The sequence below is a fragment of the Dermacentor albipictus genome, unplaced genomic scaffold (assembly GCF_038994185.2).
Source record: "Dermacentor albipictus isolate Rhodes 1998 colony unplaced genomic scaffold, USDA_Dalb.pri_finalv2 scaffold_23, whole genome shotgun sequence".
Lineage (NCBI taxonomy): Eukaryota > Metazoa > Arthropoda > Arachnida > Ixodida > Ixodidae > Dermacentor > Dermacentor albipictus.
In genome coordinates this window covers 3,413,524-3,430,292 of record NW_027225577.1, presented here as the reverse complement: position 1 = coordinate 3,430,292, position 16,769 = coordinate 3,413,524, and the positions used below count along the sequence as shown (strand labels likewise).

The following is a 16,769-nucleotide window of genomic DNA, read 5'->3' as shown; positions in this document are numbered from 1 at the left end:
ATACCGCTGTAATACGAAGTTGGAAGCTGCGTCCCGTACCTTCACAGTAAGCTCCCGTCGGCGGATGCGTTTTGATTGTAGAGGACGTCTTGCGAAGGGAAGATAGGCGAGCTGCGGGTTTAAGGACGGGCGCGCGGGGGGGGGGGGGGGGGCAATCGGGAGAGAAGGAGCTTAGTTGGTTGCAGCACGCGTGGCTCTGCCGCACGGAGCGGTGGATCCGGTGCGCCGCGGTGTACACAGCGGCTCGGGCCGACGGTCCACCCCCCCGTGGCGAGCCCGCTTTTCAATCGCGCGCCGCACCGCGTCTAACGAGCGCTCACGTCAAGCGCACACGCGCCTGCAGGTTCCCGGGCGCGCTCGTTCCCGCCGCTTCGAACGCCACGCGGTAGGCTCTGGCTTGCCACAGACTCACTGTCCCTGCGTCGTCGTATACGCCGGTGCGATTGCACGTTTACGCCAAAAGAAGCAAAAAAAATGGCTGTGGCTTAGGTAAGGTTAAGCCCAGGATGCGAAGCATACTAGCCTTTATTTTAGTTGTTGAACCACTGTTTAGCCTGGTGAACTGCTGTTGCTTGGCTATATTTGGTTCGGCTAGACGAAGAAACAACTCATGCATTACTGCTTCGCCTTCAAGAGTGGAACGCGACAGCGTTCCCGTCGACCCGCCAAGGGGTGTAAGACAATGGGCTACAGGGCAGCGACTACGCGCCCCGCATTGGACGCGGTGAGCGTCGAGCAAAGCAGCGTTCGGCGCGGCAACGAAATGTGCGCCTGAGCAAGAGACGCACGCCTTAGAAACAGCTCGTTTCTAAGGCAACACCGCATTCACTAGAGGCGCTTTTGTACCGCTTTGAAGCATCGTACTCGTGGCTCAGTGGTAGCGTCTCCGTCCCACACTCCGGAGACCCTGGTTCGATTCCCACCCAGCCCGTCTTGCAAGAGTTGAGCCAAAGCCACTTCTCCTCTGTCGTGACGTCACGGTGTCACGTGGTTTCAAGGCGACACCGCCGCGCCTGAGGAGCTGGGTTGAGCTCTCGTAATATGCTTCGCATGAAAGAAAACGTCAGTAATACTCGGAGAATTTATCCTTGCAGCGAATTTTACAGGCAGTCGACATGCGCTTGCGCTCGTGGTGACACCACTTGTGCGCTTGTGCATGACTTGTCCAAGCGTGTGTATCGTTTTTTGTGTGCTGTTTGTAGGCTTACTGACCTTCTCGTTTATCTTTTTATTTTACTCCGAAAAACAGATATACACTATGGACTGATATGAACGTGCCCGTCTCTTCGGTAAAACTTTCAACAATTTTCATGCACCGTAAAAGAATATTGCGTGTAGAGAATCGGACTAGTGCTTATATACATGATCAAGCCGAATGCCGTAACCGTAACCCCAATTCCTCCTTCTATACACTGCGATCAACCGTTATAAGCCAGGAAATTGGCTGGACGGGGCCGCCTCCGGCTGAACACATTGACAGGACTGCGCAGAATGACGCGTTGTAGAAAGGAAGCGGTTTCGGCACGGCGTGTGTGAGGCCTCAGGCCAGTATAAAAACTAAAAAAAGGAGAAAAATAAGAAAGAGAAAGGCAACTTTGGTCCGGCTTTGACTTATTTTGTATGATCGTTAGTATGTATTTTAACATTAGTTCAAATACAATTTACTGCGACATCAATCGATTTTCGAGAATTCGGGCTTTCGTATCGAATATATTCATGAATAAACTATTTTCCAGGTCAGCTAAATTAATTATTCCCTAAATGCACTTCTTGAAAAGATATCTACAGATACAGGAAGTTGACAGAAACAATGTCCCACTGTGAGATGTTATAGTGTGAAAGAGATAGGGCATTTTGCTTATGATATGTAACATGTGGCAAAAGTTATTGGACAAAGGTAGCTGTGGCTGAACTACATAACAGTGCCCTCCAGCAGACTCAAGGTTGCTAGTGGGCATTGAGATTATCCCCGGCCTTTGCGTATGCGTCATCCAATTTCATGCTTGTCCTTGAGGGTGTGATGATGAAGGCGTGGGGGGCAGTTCGGCCACAGCTACCGTGTTCCAGTTACTTTCTTCCGCACCTTCACGTCTGTAGTTCTTGCATCAGAAATAATTTTCTGACATTCTCGGACGTCGTTGATACCCAGCCCTGCGAAGCACAGTTTAGTGTAGAAGGAAGCAAAGAAATACAGGGCAACAGATCAATCGGGCGAGAAAGAGGGAAGTGTTGTCAGTGCAACAGACCAGCGATACGAAATAACGTCCCCATTACGTACTAGCATGCTTATCCCAAGCCATGTCTACAAAAAAAAAAAAATCGCTAGTTTGTTTAATTAAGTTTAACTTCGGCATCATTAAGTGAAACATTAGACGGTTCGAATACCTTTTAAATAGACGAAACACGAAGCTTTATGTCTTAGAAGCACTGATCAGTAAAGTCATTTTCAAGGTCTGATCTCTGATTCATTTCAGTGTCCCATTTGTTTGGTTTACTAAAGAACTTGCTAGCCTACGTTTAAAAAGGGATGAGGTCATCCGCGGTTGTAACGTTTCTCCCTTATTTATCAATGTTTACAACATCGTTTATAAATAAAGCAAAACAAAACAGTCCGAGCATGCATGCTGAGAATGCTGCCTTGTGAAACACCTGAAGGAACTCGCCAAATAGTTGAGAGATGACCACATATGCCAGCAAACCGTGTCCTGTACTGGAAATATGAAGATGTCAAAGATGAAGCATGTCCACGAGTCCGTTAGTGATGTAACTGTCACGCAAAGATGCAATAGTCAACATGATCGAATGTTTTCGTAAAATAATAGAATAAACAAAATTATTATTTCCAAAGTTTTTCTGAGATAAATTATTTTTGTACCAGCAACGCCAGCAGGGTTAAATTTTTGGGAAGCCATACTGCGTAAAAGTAATGGTGTTATAACTGCCCGTAAGTCGGGCTGGGCACCTTTGAATTACTTTTCTGAACCTTTCGAAAGGAATGAACATATAAGAACAGGGCGGTAATTTCAATTTTTTTTCACCCATTTATATATTTATAGCTATCATTCGCACACTGCATATTGCAGGGAAACAGCAGTTCGGGTGAACACATTAACTACCAATACGTACCAAACAACGACCGATCATGTCCACAACATATTTCACCGCCTTAATTTAAATATCAAAAACATCAGAAGCAGTGCTATTAGATCTACCACGACGACTTCATCAAAAGAAGAAGGATCTAGAAAATTGTTACTGTCATAGGCAGGTTGAAGATAGGAACAGTCGACGTATGAATTTTGTCACATTGTGTAGAAGTAACCGCATCAGTAACCGCATCAGCTAAATCTCTTCACGTAATGGCAAGCTAAGTCTGTAATGGTATCGTAAACTACAATCGCGTAGTTTAATAGCCTCCTCGTATAATGTGACCGACCCTGCATTAAACTGAAAGTGTTGTAATAGTAGCAGTCTTATGTAGCCTTTAGAGAGTAGGTCTTAATAGCCCGTTCCTGCATCGGCGGCGTCGGCGGTAACCAAGCAAACGAGCACCGTAAAGAATGAAAGCGAACGCGGAGCGCAGAGGTAGATGGAAGAAATGCCGCAGCGAAGAGAGGAGGACGAAAACGCAGGAGGAGAGTGCAGCGGAAACATTAGGCCATGGATCAGGCGGAAAGCGGAGCAGGAGCGGAGGGGAGACGTCCTGCGCATGCGCTGAGTTGCCGGCAGCGACGGCATACGCAGCCGCGTGGGCTATCTCATCTGCGCTTTCGAGAAGGTGGGGAGGGGGTCCGGGAAGCGTGAGGTGGGGAGGGCTACGCTCGTCCACGGCGTCTGCTGCTGAGATCAGTCCGCGGTAGCAGCTTGTGCAACAGAGATCCTTGCTCCTGCACGGGGTGATGGTGAGTGGAAACGAGTAAAGCTCAATGTGACGCTCCTTTGGGTGTTGTCGCCGTTGACATTGGTGGCACGACTTCCCCGCGACGAAGGGCCGCTGTCGTCGTTGGTGGAACGAAAGCGTGGGAGGAAAAGCCGCTAAAGGCGGGCAGTGCGGCTACGATGGTTACGAGATGGCGCCATAGTAGCGCGCGTCGTCTGTGTGGAAGCAAAGCGCTGCATGAGCAGAGGTCCGTCTGCGGTGGCTGCTCTGACTCGAACTCTCGCGATCTCCCGATTAGCGAGGCAGACGCGCCACACTTCGCTCCGTTTGGAACGTGCCGCACGAGACAGATTGTCCGTGCCAGCCGATATATCGCGAAATTAAAACACGTACAGAATTGCGCTCAAATTTCGCAATAGGAAGTATCGTGATCGTCGATGGATTTCTTTTTCTGACATTATTGATGAATGGTTTGATGTCTTCAAACACTTCCGATTACAGAGTTGCTAGGACGTTATAACTCTTGTCACGGTTTCTTACTAAGGCTAGGAACACGTCACTGATCCAAGATTTGCGTGCTTGCTACCTGGAATGATTTATGGGGAAAGCGCTGGTTGTAGTCGTGTGTACATTTTGCCATAAATTTATGGCACGCTTCATTTGATTAGTCTTTACCGAGAATATTATTCTTATTAACAGTGGTTATACGCTTTCAAAAGGTAAACTAACTAATGCGCGCGAAATAATGTTGTGGTAGGATAATGGTTGCTTTAGACGTTTTAATGCGACAGCACCGAAGTGCTCGAAACTGGGTCAGCTTTGTCTGTCTGCCCATCCAACCATTTCATAAAGATAACGATAACCATCGTCGTCATCTACAATATTTCGTCGTCGTCAAACCGCCCCCTTATGCTCAGTTTCATCATTACCACAAGACAAAGAAAAAAAAAGAAAACTTTGTCCACAACAGACACCACTTAGAATCGAACATTAAATAAATACATTGGTATCACGCCACAACTTCCGCCCTAAATTAGTTTAGAACCGAAGGAATCCCTAAAGTGTGCCGCGTTCTTTCTTTCCTATTTTTTTTTTTCAGAGGACAACACGAATGGGTAGAGCGACATGGCATGGCGATGACGACGCGACGTCGACATCATGACAAAATCACAACGCAGTGACAACGACAGAGTGGAGAATGCAGAACGTTGACGACAGCATGAAACCAAGGAATCATCACAACGTAATTTAGGCGATGGAATGACGATGTACAATATATTCATAAATAATATCTGTCGAGGTACCGAGCGTCGAGGTACCGTCGAGGTACCCAGAACTGTGAGGGTAGGCAAGGAAAGCTGCGCTTTAGTATTTCGCTTTTTATTAACATAATAAACACTCCAAGTAACCATATTTGTTCCGCCCAGACCTCAAGTTAAGATGTCCGTGACTCTAACGTGGTGCATTATTATAGTAAGAAACCGACTTTTCTGTTTCGAAAGATCGCTTGTGCTGTGTAAAAAGGACGTGAAAAGAAATATTGCACCTAATCAGCGGAGAACTTCAACATATCGTCATTCTATGATTTCAGAGTCACAGCAACTTTAACATTACATTTCCTACTACACCATTCAGTGCTTCTTTTGCGGAACACACGTAGATCTGGAAATAGCAATCGAATACCCGTCGCGGAATTCTCGTGATAAATATTTACATTCTATCGACCTGTATCTAGTTGTACTAACTTAGTTAACACGAATATGTCCTAACTTGATGCCCATTTGTGTTGTTTATCTCATTTGTCGTCTTGGAACGAATTCGAATGTACCTGCAGCCAGGGATTCAGGTATGTGTCGCACTCTGTCACTTGCTAAGCTAGAATTCTGCACTAACACAAGACATACTACACGAAACCCCGAGGTATGGAAGGTACCATCCACGGTTTCGATATAAATATAGCCTACAGTCCTTAACACACAATATCCCGACTGCACTAAAGATATAAACATACAGCTACGCTAAATAAAAAAGGGATTCCGTGATTACTTTCTTCATTTATAGTGACAGTTCAGTGTATTTCATTCAAGCGTGAAGTGTTTTTTTTTTTTTGCATACGTGCGATGTGTAGTCTTTGTTGTGAATAAAGCCTTCTGTGTGTATGTCATGTGAGTCCTACTGCCATGTAAGGGACCCTAGGCCTCCGTCAAGCTGCTGTGACAGCTTTTTGCTCTGGTGTCCCTCCAGTTCCTTTTGTTTCTGGATAATAATAATAATAATAATAATAATAGTGATGATGATGATGATGATGATGATGATGATGATGATGATGATGATGATGATGATGATGATGATGATGATGATGATGATGATGCTAGTGCCTAAACTGAATTGAGCTGAGTTACTTTCTGAGGGCGAAAAAAAAAGATGGCATGCGTATACATATGAATACCTTCTCTACCTTTCGCCTCACCGCAGCATATACGCACTACTTTATTGTCGAGAAGTAGACGCACGCCATTGGTCAGATTATTTCGCCCGTCGTGCCTGGATCACGTGCACACGATGCGGCGTCCTAGGGGAAATTGAATTTCGAATAGGTCGCCGCTCGAGGGAGAAAGAAAAGGGACCTGATCGCATCCTCTTCCGCTACACTTGAAGCCGTGCATTCTCAATCTTCCTGTTCCTTCTTCTTTTTTTTTTTCGTGTTCTTTCTGCGATCCGCATTTTGTCGGGCCTTATTCTCATAAGCTGGAGCGTACGCTTCGAGTGGCGGTAAGAAAGCTAAAAAGAAAAGCTCGCGATCGTTCGCTCTCGCCCTCCTTCTTTCTCTCTCGCCGTGCGGTAAGCTTCCGCGCCTATGCCCCGAACGGTCATCCATTTAGTCATATAGGTGCATTTCCGAAAGAAAAAATTATGCGCCCAAAGAAAGAGCGAACTTTTGCGGTGTTCCTTTGGTATTGTAGCAAGCGCATTCTCTAAAGGTATAGACTGAAACGCTAAATTTACGAGCAACAAAAGGCTGAACCAATTCCCGACATCAAAACATAATATTTCTAGGAGAGCGTATAAAAGGGAAACATATCAATGTCAACAGGCGTATAAGGTGCGGAGCTCAACCTCTTGCCAAAACCTCCAACTGCAAGCTAAAAAAAGAAAAGCGCAGGGCTCTCCCGATGACATCAAAATCCGGGCACAACGTCAGTGCACACAGAAAATGGTGCGTATCGTTCGCGGAGCTCGTCCAGCCCGCCCGCCGGGGTATAATCCCTGCACGCGACATGCCGCAAGCGAACGGGGTTCTGCTCGCGACTGCAAAATGGGTTTGGGCCTCGAGCGAGCAGCTTCCTTGTTTCTCTGTTCGTTTATTTTTTTTAATCCTGCGAGCAATAAATCGGTGCGCCTATAGCTGCTGCTCCCCCGAATATTGCGAGCGAGGACAACGGTCAGAAACACGACTTTTATTCCCGCCGCTTAAACAGCCCCCCTGTAAAGGTAACACTATCGATTTACCGCGCCGAAAGCTCGTAGCACGTAAACCTTATTTTCTGTGAGCGCATACCGAAGCGTTTGGCAAGGGTGGTCTTGTTTATAAGGACCTCGTCTCCGCGTGTTAGGCGCGCAGGCAAAACGATATTATGACTCAGTGCCGGCAAAAAAAAAAAAAAAATGCCCGGATTGCATTGCGCCGTATATCTGGGATTGTTTACTTACGAGATGCGAGAATATTCGAGTAGAGGCCACCGACCAAAAGAAAGAGACACATTTATTACGAGCAAAATGGTGTGCAGGTGGTGACTGCAGGAAGGGGGGCAAATTCACTTGAAGCGTGCATTGACAAACAACGCGTGAGCAGGTTGAACGAACTATAGTGTTGCTGCCACTGCCCAGCCATACGGCCTTCGGTACAGACAAAAAACAAAAACAAAGCTTCAGTCACGCCTGTAACGCGATGCAGTGACGCCATAGCTCCCGCAATAGTGTGCGCAAGTCTTGCACTGTTTTGTGCGGTATCGGCTGGAGCAAACTTTCGCAGACCAATCTCCATTCTAGGAGTAGGAGGAAGAAGAAGTCAGAGATGCACAAAATGTAACATCCGGTGGAACTTCTGATGTGACAACCTTCGGGCGCTGTACCTGCAGGTTAACGGCGGCAAGGCGCTGTAAAGCCATTGTCCCCAGCTTCTGCGCCTCTATAGTCCAAGTCGTCTTTGTTTGTGCAGGGAAACGCTCCGGGGTGGCAAAGAAAAGGAGAGACACGAGACTCTTGATTCTTCCTGTATCCTATCATGCCTGTCGCCTCTTCCCATAGGCATGGTATATACTCTTCTACGCGGGCGTTGGTCTATACATATGCTGCAGAGCGCCATGTCAGCCAATCATTTTAATAAACGCTCCAGAGGCCAATCATAGCACCATTCAGGTGCAGTATCCGTTACTGCAGTATCGTTGGAGTGGCCGATTTCGGGTGCTCACACGTGGTATACATAGCCACTCCCGCATACCGGAACCCATGTGGGGTTCCTTATGTAAAGTGATCGAAGGCTGACTCAAGCACGCACTTCCAGATTAAGTAAACGTTTAAGTGCCCTAACAGCTGTCTCTCACGTAGACGGGCACATGTACCCGACTGACACGTGGTGATACCATTCTAGAGCTTGCGCAGATGAGTTTTGTGCCTTCTTTCTTCTTTTCGCCTGAGTGCTCCCTTCAGTTGATAGTCGGCGTTCGTGTTGTCCACTTCTCTTCTCTTGTGTCCTGTCTGTACGCCTCACCTTTTTGCGTAATGAATCCTTACGAACTAGCTCAGCTTTCTGTCGTTCTACGATATTTAGCGGGCCCATTTAAGCGGCCCTGTAATGAATTTTTTTTATTATTCTCTTATTTTATATCCTTCGCCAACCATGGAATAAACAGTGCAAGTTTCGCACTAGAAATCGCCTCGCTCCTGCCTGGTCGCCATGGTCTACCGGACGCCTGCCGTTACCCGGTAGTAGCACCGGTCGAAGTTCGAGTATCCGGCGTCGCAACAACTGACAACTCCGTATGGATCGTACCTCCAACTCGGTTTCTCCCGTTGCGAGGAGTTTGAGTTAAAAGCCTTAATTCAGGGTCTCCTATATACAAATACATGGGGAAAGACACATCGTTTTTCCCGGAGACCATATAACCGGATTTCACCAGGTATGTTACATTTAAAGGAGAAAGTGCAAATCTAATGAGTTGCAGGATGCAAAGTTTTGATTTAGACTGTCGCTCGTATTATATTATATTATGATTTATATTACCATTTGGGAATTGAACTTATGCGAAACCCTCGCAAACACTAAAGATCCATTTATGATGGAGATTAAGATATGTACCAAAATTGCACAATTTAGGTGCTCCAGCGGATGCACTTTAGAGAACTGCGATATTTGTGTTTTTTTGCATTGATGATTTGTTACGGATTTGTACTCGTGCTTCTGTGTTTTTTTTTTCAAACCACTATTTTCCGGCAATTTATCTAAAAAAAAGAATCGGACCCTAAATTAAGATATTATTTCTTACAATCACTATAATTTGACCTGCTCTCAAGTGCAACACATTTCACTAAAATCGTACGAGAGGTTTATCTCAGAAAAGCATTTCCGCGTTTACATGTATTTGAATAGACGGAGTCAGAGTTGAGCCTGAGCATAGTCCCTCACTCGACTGTCCTCGCAAATCTACCGCATCTTTTGTAGTCCCCCCGTCTACGCTCATCACTACCTGTCAGAAGTGGGGCTACACCCAAGCTGCTCACGTGACTACCATTATCTGCAGATCTATAGTCCGCATCATAGGTCCCTGTTGAACCTCATTAAACACAACAAATAATACATGTACGGATAACACACACTCTTCGCAGGTTTTTATGCCACAGGACGAACGTCTCCCCAATAATAGTAATAAAAAAATTATCCTTTCAGCGTCTTCCTCTTCGCTCATTGAAAGGCTATGAAAAGATGAACGTCTCTGTGTGAGACCAGCAAAATAACACTGCCACACAACTGTACTGGAGTGCGGACGGCACGAGTGCAAGCGCAGCCTGACTATTTTCGCTTTAGTCTGTTCGGCAATTGAGTATTAGCGTCGTTCTGCCTCATTTTCCGATCCGATTGAATTTAAATGTGGCAGTACAAATTGATTTTTTTGTGAGTACTCGCTCTTTTATTTTTTCGCGTGTAATATTCTTTATGCCGGGTGTGCGAGGTCGAGATCTAATTTCAACATAAACGAAATACTCTACTAGGCCGCGTTAACGATGATAACAGCAAGCGCACCGTTACTTAGGCCATGATACGGAAGAGTATAAACAGATACGGAATCACGTGCATACGCAGCACGATCGCCTATATATAGCGCAACATTTGGCACGACAACGCTATCTAATGCGTTACGTCGTTCGAGAAAAGCCAATGGGCAGGCAGGGCGATTTCTAGTTATTGGTATACCGATAACGAAAACAGAACATCTTCGAGAATTGTCTCGTTTTCGAAAATAATTATTTTTTCAATCAAAAATTTGTTTTCCGGGAAGCGAAGACATGATAGAAGGGCTGGAGTCGCACCTTGCTCTCTATTCGTGGTACGAGTTGTTCCTGTTGAGTTGCGGCAAACCAAAGGCGATGCCATTGCTGCATCTTTCTTTATGGCATATAGATGTACACCTCTGGGTTCTCGGTAGCCCTCTCAAGATACTCTCTTTCTATAAGGGCATCGACTCTCTTCTTGAAAGCAGTGGGACTAGGAGTGTACCTGGCTTTTAGCACGTTCGTCACTTCGACGAGAAGGTCGTCGTGCGACAGTGTCTTGCGCGCCTTCATTATCCTCACGATGGCCGCTTCCAGTTCGTACCTTCGCTCATCCTGTACGTTACCCACGTTGCCCGGTTTACTATCGATCTTTGGCGCGGAATTTTTCTGATCCGACGTCGGCTGAATTTTGACCTTCCGCAAACCGGACGTGAAGGCTTCATTGACGGCGAAAACGTGGTCCTTGTCAATTTCCTTCGTGTTGGGCGTCTTGGTAAGCAACGGCATGGAGGCGTCTGCCGCGCTCAGCGAATGCAGGGCGCGAACCAGGTTTGTTTCGGGGATGTCCGTCTCGGAGGCGATGTCCTCGTACGATATCGTGTCGCGGCTGTTGAACAGCATCAGCACGCACATCTGGTACGTCGTCACCTGGATTGTGTAGGTGCGCGGCTGGAGCTTGTCTGACGCTTGCGACGAACACGGCTCGTTCTTGCACGGCCCGTAGAACACGGCGCTCATGTCTGCCCAGCCCAGTTGTGGCTGCAGGGTCAGACGCCGGCCTTCATGCCTCGCCAGGTAGAACCGCCGGAACGTCTCGAAAGCGCTGCGCGGGCCGGCAGGAATGTTGCTTTGCTGCGTGGCGACAGGCAGCGGCCAAAAGCCCGTCGTGAGCACGTGCACGTTCAGGTCGACTCCGTCGAAGTCCATTCCGCAAGACGATATTGCTGCTTTGAAATCCAGCATCAAGTTGTTGGAGATGTTCATGTCCTTGAACATCGCTTCCATCTTGGAGGTGAACATGCCGCCACACTCGTTCGCAAGTTTAGCGACCATACTTCTCTCTGCGTCGATTGAGACGCATTTGTTGAGTAGCAGCCGCTTGGCCAGATGCTGCTTGTAGTAGCGTTCGAAAAGGTCTTTCTCCTGCAGGAACCGAAATATCGCGATAGCCTTGTCCAGTAACTGGTTAATCTCCGGCTTTGTCATGCCCTTAATTCCTTTTCGTAACACGCCGTCCACAAACGCAGACAGAAGCTCGGGTGACTTGCGGGTCAGGCTAAGTATATACTCAAAGTCGGTGGTGATCATTTGCTTGACTAGCTGCTCGTCTCCGAACGAGAGCTGCAGAAAGTGGTCAAAGCTTTCTTTCAGCTCCATAACTTTCGGTACCAGGTTCACCGAGTCCCCGTTCTCTCTCACGATTGATCTTCCTACGTCGCGCAGGTACTTGCTCATGCATTCAAGCATTGTCTTGGGGCCACCCTGCACGCATTTGAGGAGCCGGTATGTGCGCGCCAGTGACTGTGTCATCCGGTGCTTGAGCATGTGCACGAGGCCAGAGCCCTCCATCTCCAGGATGGCCTTCATATGCTTCCCTATGAGTTCTTTCTCCACTACCTGCACGACAGAAGCCACGGTTGACTCGCACAGGCACTGTCTCGCCCACTCCGACTCTTCCTTGATGTGCTGCTCTACCTTGGCGATGAACTCGAAAGTGTCCATCGTTTCGATATAGTGATGACCCTGTAAAGCGTAGAATTGCGCCGACTGTTCCAGGAAGGGCTGCTCGAAATCTTCCTTGTAGACGGGCGTAGAATCGAGTTCCAACCTTGTGAGCATTTCGCACGCGTCCTTCATGGAAAGCCTGTCGACTGGCTTACCTTCGCGCTCTGTCTTCACCAAGCTGAGCAGGCTTCTGCGGACGTGGTCCCGTACGTCAGCGTTGCGCACCACCTTATCCCGAAAGAGCAAGACACCCAGTTCGTGCACGCTGTCAACGCTGTTCTGAGGCACGTAAATTCGGTCCAAGTACGTTACGATGTCGCCAATCATCGCCATGCTTGTCTGGTGGTCCTTCCAGGCCCGAATCAGTGTCTGCAGGAAGTCCTCGTCAACTTTAGCCAGGACTAGGGTGCGTACTTTGTTGATCAGGTGCTCAGTCACGGCTTCGCGCAGTCCGTTGTAAAGGAGCGTCCCTTCGTTTCGCACCACCATGGCGTATGCGTTTCGGTACAGCTTCTCGAAGCGCAGGCTGGTGCTTCGCTTCTCCTGTATCTCGCTGAAGGCTCTCCGCAGCTCCAGCCAAAGGTCCTCGGTGCGGCAATCTTCCATCTGCTGCGCAGGTTTGGGAGCACGCACGACCGTGGCATTTTTCCTGGCGGAGAGCCAAGCCATGGCGTCCAACTGTCTTCTGGGCCCACTCCTCGCGCTAACCTTGTCGTCTTCTTTCTTCTCGACCAGGAAACCGTTGCTGTTGATCATGTTGATTCATTTTATGCTTGGGAAAAAAAGAAAGAAGTGAATGGAAGCTGCTGCAAGCCTGCGTTCAGTAAGATAGCTATGTACGAGTACATCTTAGAAAAAAAGAATGTGGAAAAATAGCAGCTTGGACTGAATTGTTAAGCCATGACAGAGATAGTGCATTATTACGTGCAGTAAAGGGAGGGGGGGGGGGGGGGGGGCTCCATGCATGGTAGTATGCGAGTTGTCGCTAACATTCGAATTGACAGGAAGAAGAAGAAGCCGACCAGTGCGTATGTGGACTGTTCGGCTCCCGCTTCTGTGCTCGTTTTCGGACTGATTTCTGTGATTCCTAGCAACGAAATGTGCACTATTCGACGCAGTTTCTTCTAAGGAACACGCCTATGTCCGATTTTTCTTCCCGTCAGTGAACTCTTTTCCATTTCCGAGGCTTTTTAGTTCGGACCACGCCGCGGCTCAGCTAGCCTTACCCGACTAGGCCTATCGTCGGGGGCGAGGAGCGAGCAGGCCCAGGCCTCGCTCGTACGTGTGCGCGGCAGTATGCCCGCTATGGAGACCGTCGTGCCGGGAGAGGACATCTCCCAAGAAGAAGCGAATCGCCCTGGCTGGACGACGGCCATGGGCAGAAAAAAGAAGGCCACACCGGGACCGACCGTTCCGGACCGAGGCAACGAGGGACGAGCAGAGACGAAGGGCGGCCGCCGCACGGCCGGCCCGCAGAACGCGGTCAAGCGCCTCGTCGCCGCATCGAGGCTCCCCCGGCTACCGAGGGACCACATTCGCATCATAGTGAGGCCGAGAGACGGCCTCGACGTAAAAAAAGTGAGTCAGATTCGCCTGGCGCAAGCGCTAGTAATGGCGGCCTCACTCCCGCCGAACGAGACCGAGGAAGACATCGTTTGTGCGAACGCAACCCAAAACATTCTCGTCGTGTCCACGCCAACCGAGAAGAACGCGAACGCATACGCCGGAGTTCAAAAGCTTCACCTAAGAGAAGGCGCATACAATGTGGCCGCATACATCGCGGCGCCGGACAACACGTGCAAGGGGGTCATCAGAGGAGTGGACCCCGAAATCAACGAGGCCCAGCTTCAGGCCATGATCGTGAACCAAAGAAATCTCATGGCCTTGGAAGCCAAGCGGATCAAAAACACCTCGACGGTGGTAGTGCTCTTCAACGGCATGAAAGTGCCGAACTACGTCATGTGTGGCGTAAGCCTAATACGCTGCACGCTCTACAAGCGGCAGAACGACGTGTGCTACGGGTGCGGTGACTTGGGTCACAGCGTCGACGTCTGTCCTAATCCTGACAAGAAGAGGTGCCGCGGCTGCAGAGCCAACGACCCGGCTGCAGACCGCCAGTGCTCGCCCAAGTGCGCCCTCTGCGGGGGCCAACACCCGACGGCGGACAGCAAGTGCAAGCAACGATACCAAATCCCTTACGTCGTGCGGCGCAGGAGGCGCCGACGCAGAAATGCGAAGAAATCGCAGCTGCAAAGCCATCCGCAACAGCTAGAGAGTAGATCACGTGATTCCAGCGTGTCAAGTGCCCCCAGAGGAGGACGTTCGACAATGCCGACACTACAACAGCGCAGCCGATCGAGAGGCCGTTCTCGCTCCAGGGGGCGCTCCCGCTCCCAAGTGCGCATTCAAGAAGGGCCGACCTGGGCGGACCGGGCCAAGCCAAAACCGCCTTCACAATCAAAGGTAACGCAGGTAGCATTGCCAAAGCATAACAAGGAAGACTCTAGAATAGCTCAGCTAGCGGAAGAAAACGCGCGCCTCAAGGCGGAGATTCAGCAAATGAGGGCGGATTTCGAATCGTTTCGGAAACACGGTTCCACTCCTCAGCTAGTCGACCAACAGCAGCAGCAGGTGCCGCAAAGTACACCGACCCCGCAAGGGGAGCAGTCGGTTCGCTCGGTCAAACGCAGGGCCCTCCCCTGACGGAGGAGGGAAACCCGGCGGAACCCGAGTCCAGTAGCGTCCTATTGGGAATTAAGCAGTCGATTAGCTCATTGCAGCTAATGATCCAGCAACTAGCGGAGAGCATGGTAGCGCTCGCGGCGAGAGTGACGCGTATCGAAGCACACGTGGCGCCTGTGGGTGCTAAACAAATCCAAGGCATCAATCATGGCGACCAACTCAACTAGAGAGCTGTTAGTGTGGCAGTGGAATTGCGCTAGCTTCAAAAAGCGCAAGGCTCCGCTGCTACAGTTCGTTGCCTCACAGGCGGACAAACCGCACGTCATAATCTTACAAGAAACTTTGGGTAGCGAGGTGTCCCTGCCCGGCTACCGGGTCGCCTCGTCGAAATTCGAACAGGGTAAGCGCGGAGTGGCGACCCTCGTCGCGAGCAAATGCTCCTTCCAGGAACGAGATTTGAAATTAGGCAACGCGAAAGCGGAGGTAACCGTGATCGAACTCATACCGAACAGTTGGCTGAAAAACAGCGTATTCGTAGTGAACGTGTACAGCCCGCCCTCTGACCACAGACAGTCGTTCACATCGATAATAACGAAGGCGGCCTCAATGGCCAGGGGGGCCCCTCTCATAGTGGCAGGAGATTTTAACGCGCCCCACGGAGCATGGGGTTACGCAAGGCCAGTGCCTAAGGGAGAGCGGCTATTGGTGGCAGTCGATCACTACGTGCTCGCTAGAGCTGGTGACGGACCCCCGCTATCCGACTCGACTAGGCACGTCGGTGGCGCGGGACACGACGCCCGACCTGACCTTCGTCAAGAACGTGCGAGGGGCCGAGTGGCGCAACCTGCACGAGAACCTCGGCAGCGACCACTACATACTGGCGGTCACGATCCCCATCAGGGCGGCACCACCGAGAGAATTTAAGGTCACCGACTGGGACGCCTTCCGCAAAATAAGGAAGGAAGACACAAACGAATACGCGGATCTAGACAGTCTTTTTAGAAGGCTCAAAGAGGACGTTAACACCGCGACGAGGGTTGTCCAAACTGAACTGAACGTGGAAAGGATGGACGCGAGATTGGCACACCTATTAGAGGCAAAGAATTCCATCACGGCCAGGTGGAAAACGCAAAGACTGAATCGCAGACTACGAAAGAAAGTAGCGGCACTAAACCGGGAAATCGAAGCGCACTCGATCGAGCTTTCCAAGCAACAGTGGAACGAGGTGTGCGCGTCGGTAGACGGACAAATGAGAACCGGGCGCAAATGGAACCTCCTAAAGCAACTGTTAGACGACAAACAATCCAAAGGAAGTCAGAGATTGGCAATCGATAGGATTTTACAAAAGCAAAAGGAGCAGGGCAAAACGGAAAGCGAGTTCCTAAAGGAGCTGGCGGAGACGTATCTGCCACTGGGCCCGTCAGGCGACGGCGACTATCCCCAATACGCCGGGGCAGAGGTCGAAGAACTCGACGCGCCTTTCACGGAATCAGAAATTTGGGATGCCTTACAAGGCCTCAACGGACGCTCCGCTACAGGCCCGGACGGGGTCTCGAACAAACTGTGGAGGAACCTAGACGGAAGGTCGGTCGAGAAGCTCACCGAAGAAATCAACAGAGTGTGGGAAACGGGAGAAGTACCAGAGGTGTGGAAAGAGGCCTCGGTCATACTTATACCGAAACCCGGTAAACCACTTGCGGCGGAGAACATGCGGCCAATATCGCTGACCTCGTGCGTAGGCAAGACGGCCGAACATGCCATACATAACCGAGTATCCCGGTACATAGAGAGAGAGGGCCTCTTCCCACATAACATGGTGGGCTTCAGACCGGGCCTCTCCACCCAGGACGTAATGTTGCTACTCAAAAAGCATATAATTGACGGCATGACCAGAGACACCAGGGGCATACTGGCCCTGGACCTAATGAAA

The 16,769-nt window shown here is 49.6% G+C and overlaps 1 protein-coding gene across 1 annotated transcript; it reads right to left on the bottom strand.

Annotated features, from left to right (window-relative positions):
- Positions 1-10,546: 10,546 nt before the first annotated feature.
- On the bottom strand, positions 10,547-12,913 carry LOC135898942 (cullin-3-A-like). The gene has a single exon (XM_065428212.1). The coding sequence runs from the start codon at positions 12,911-12,913 to the stop codon at positions 10,547-10,549; it is 2,367 nt and encodes a 788-aa protein (XP_065284284.1).
- Between the last annotated feature and the right edge of the window lie 3,856 nt (positions 12,914-16,769).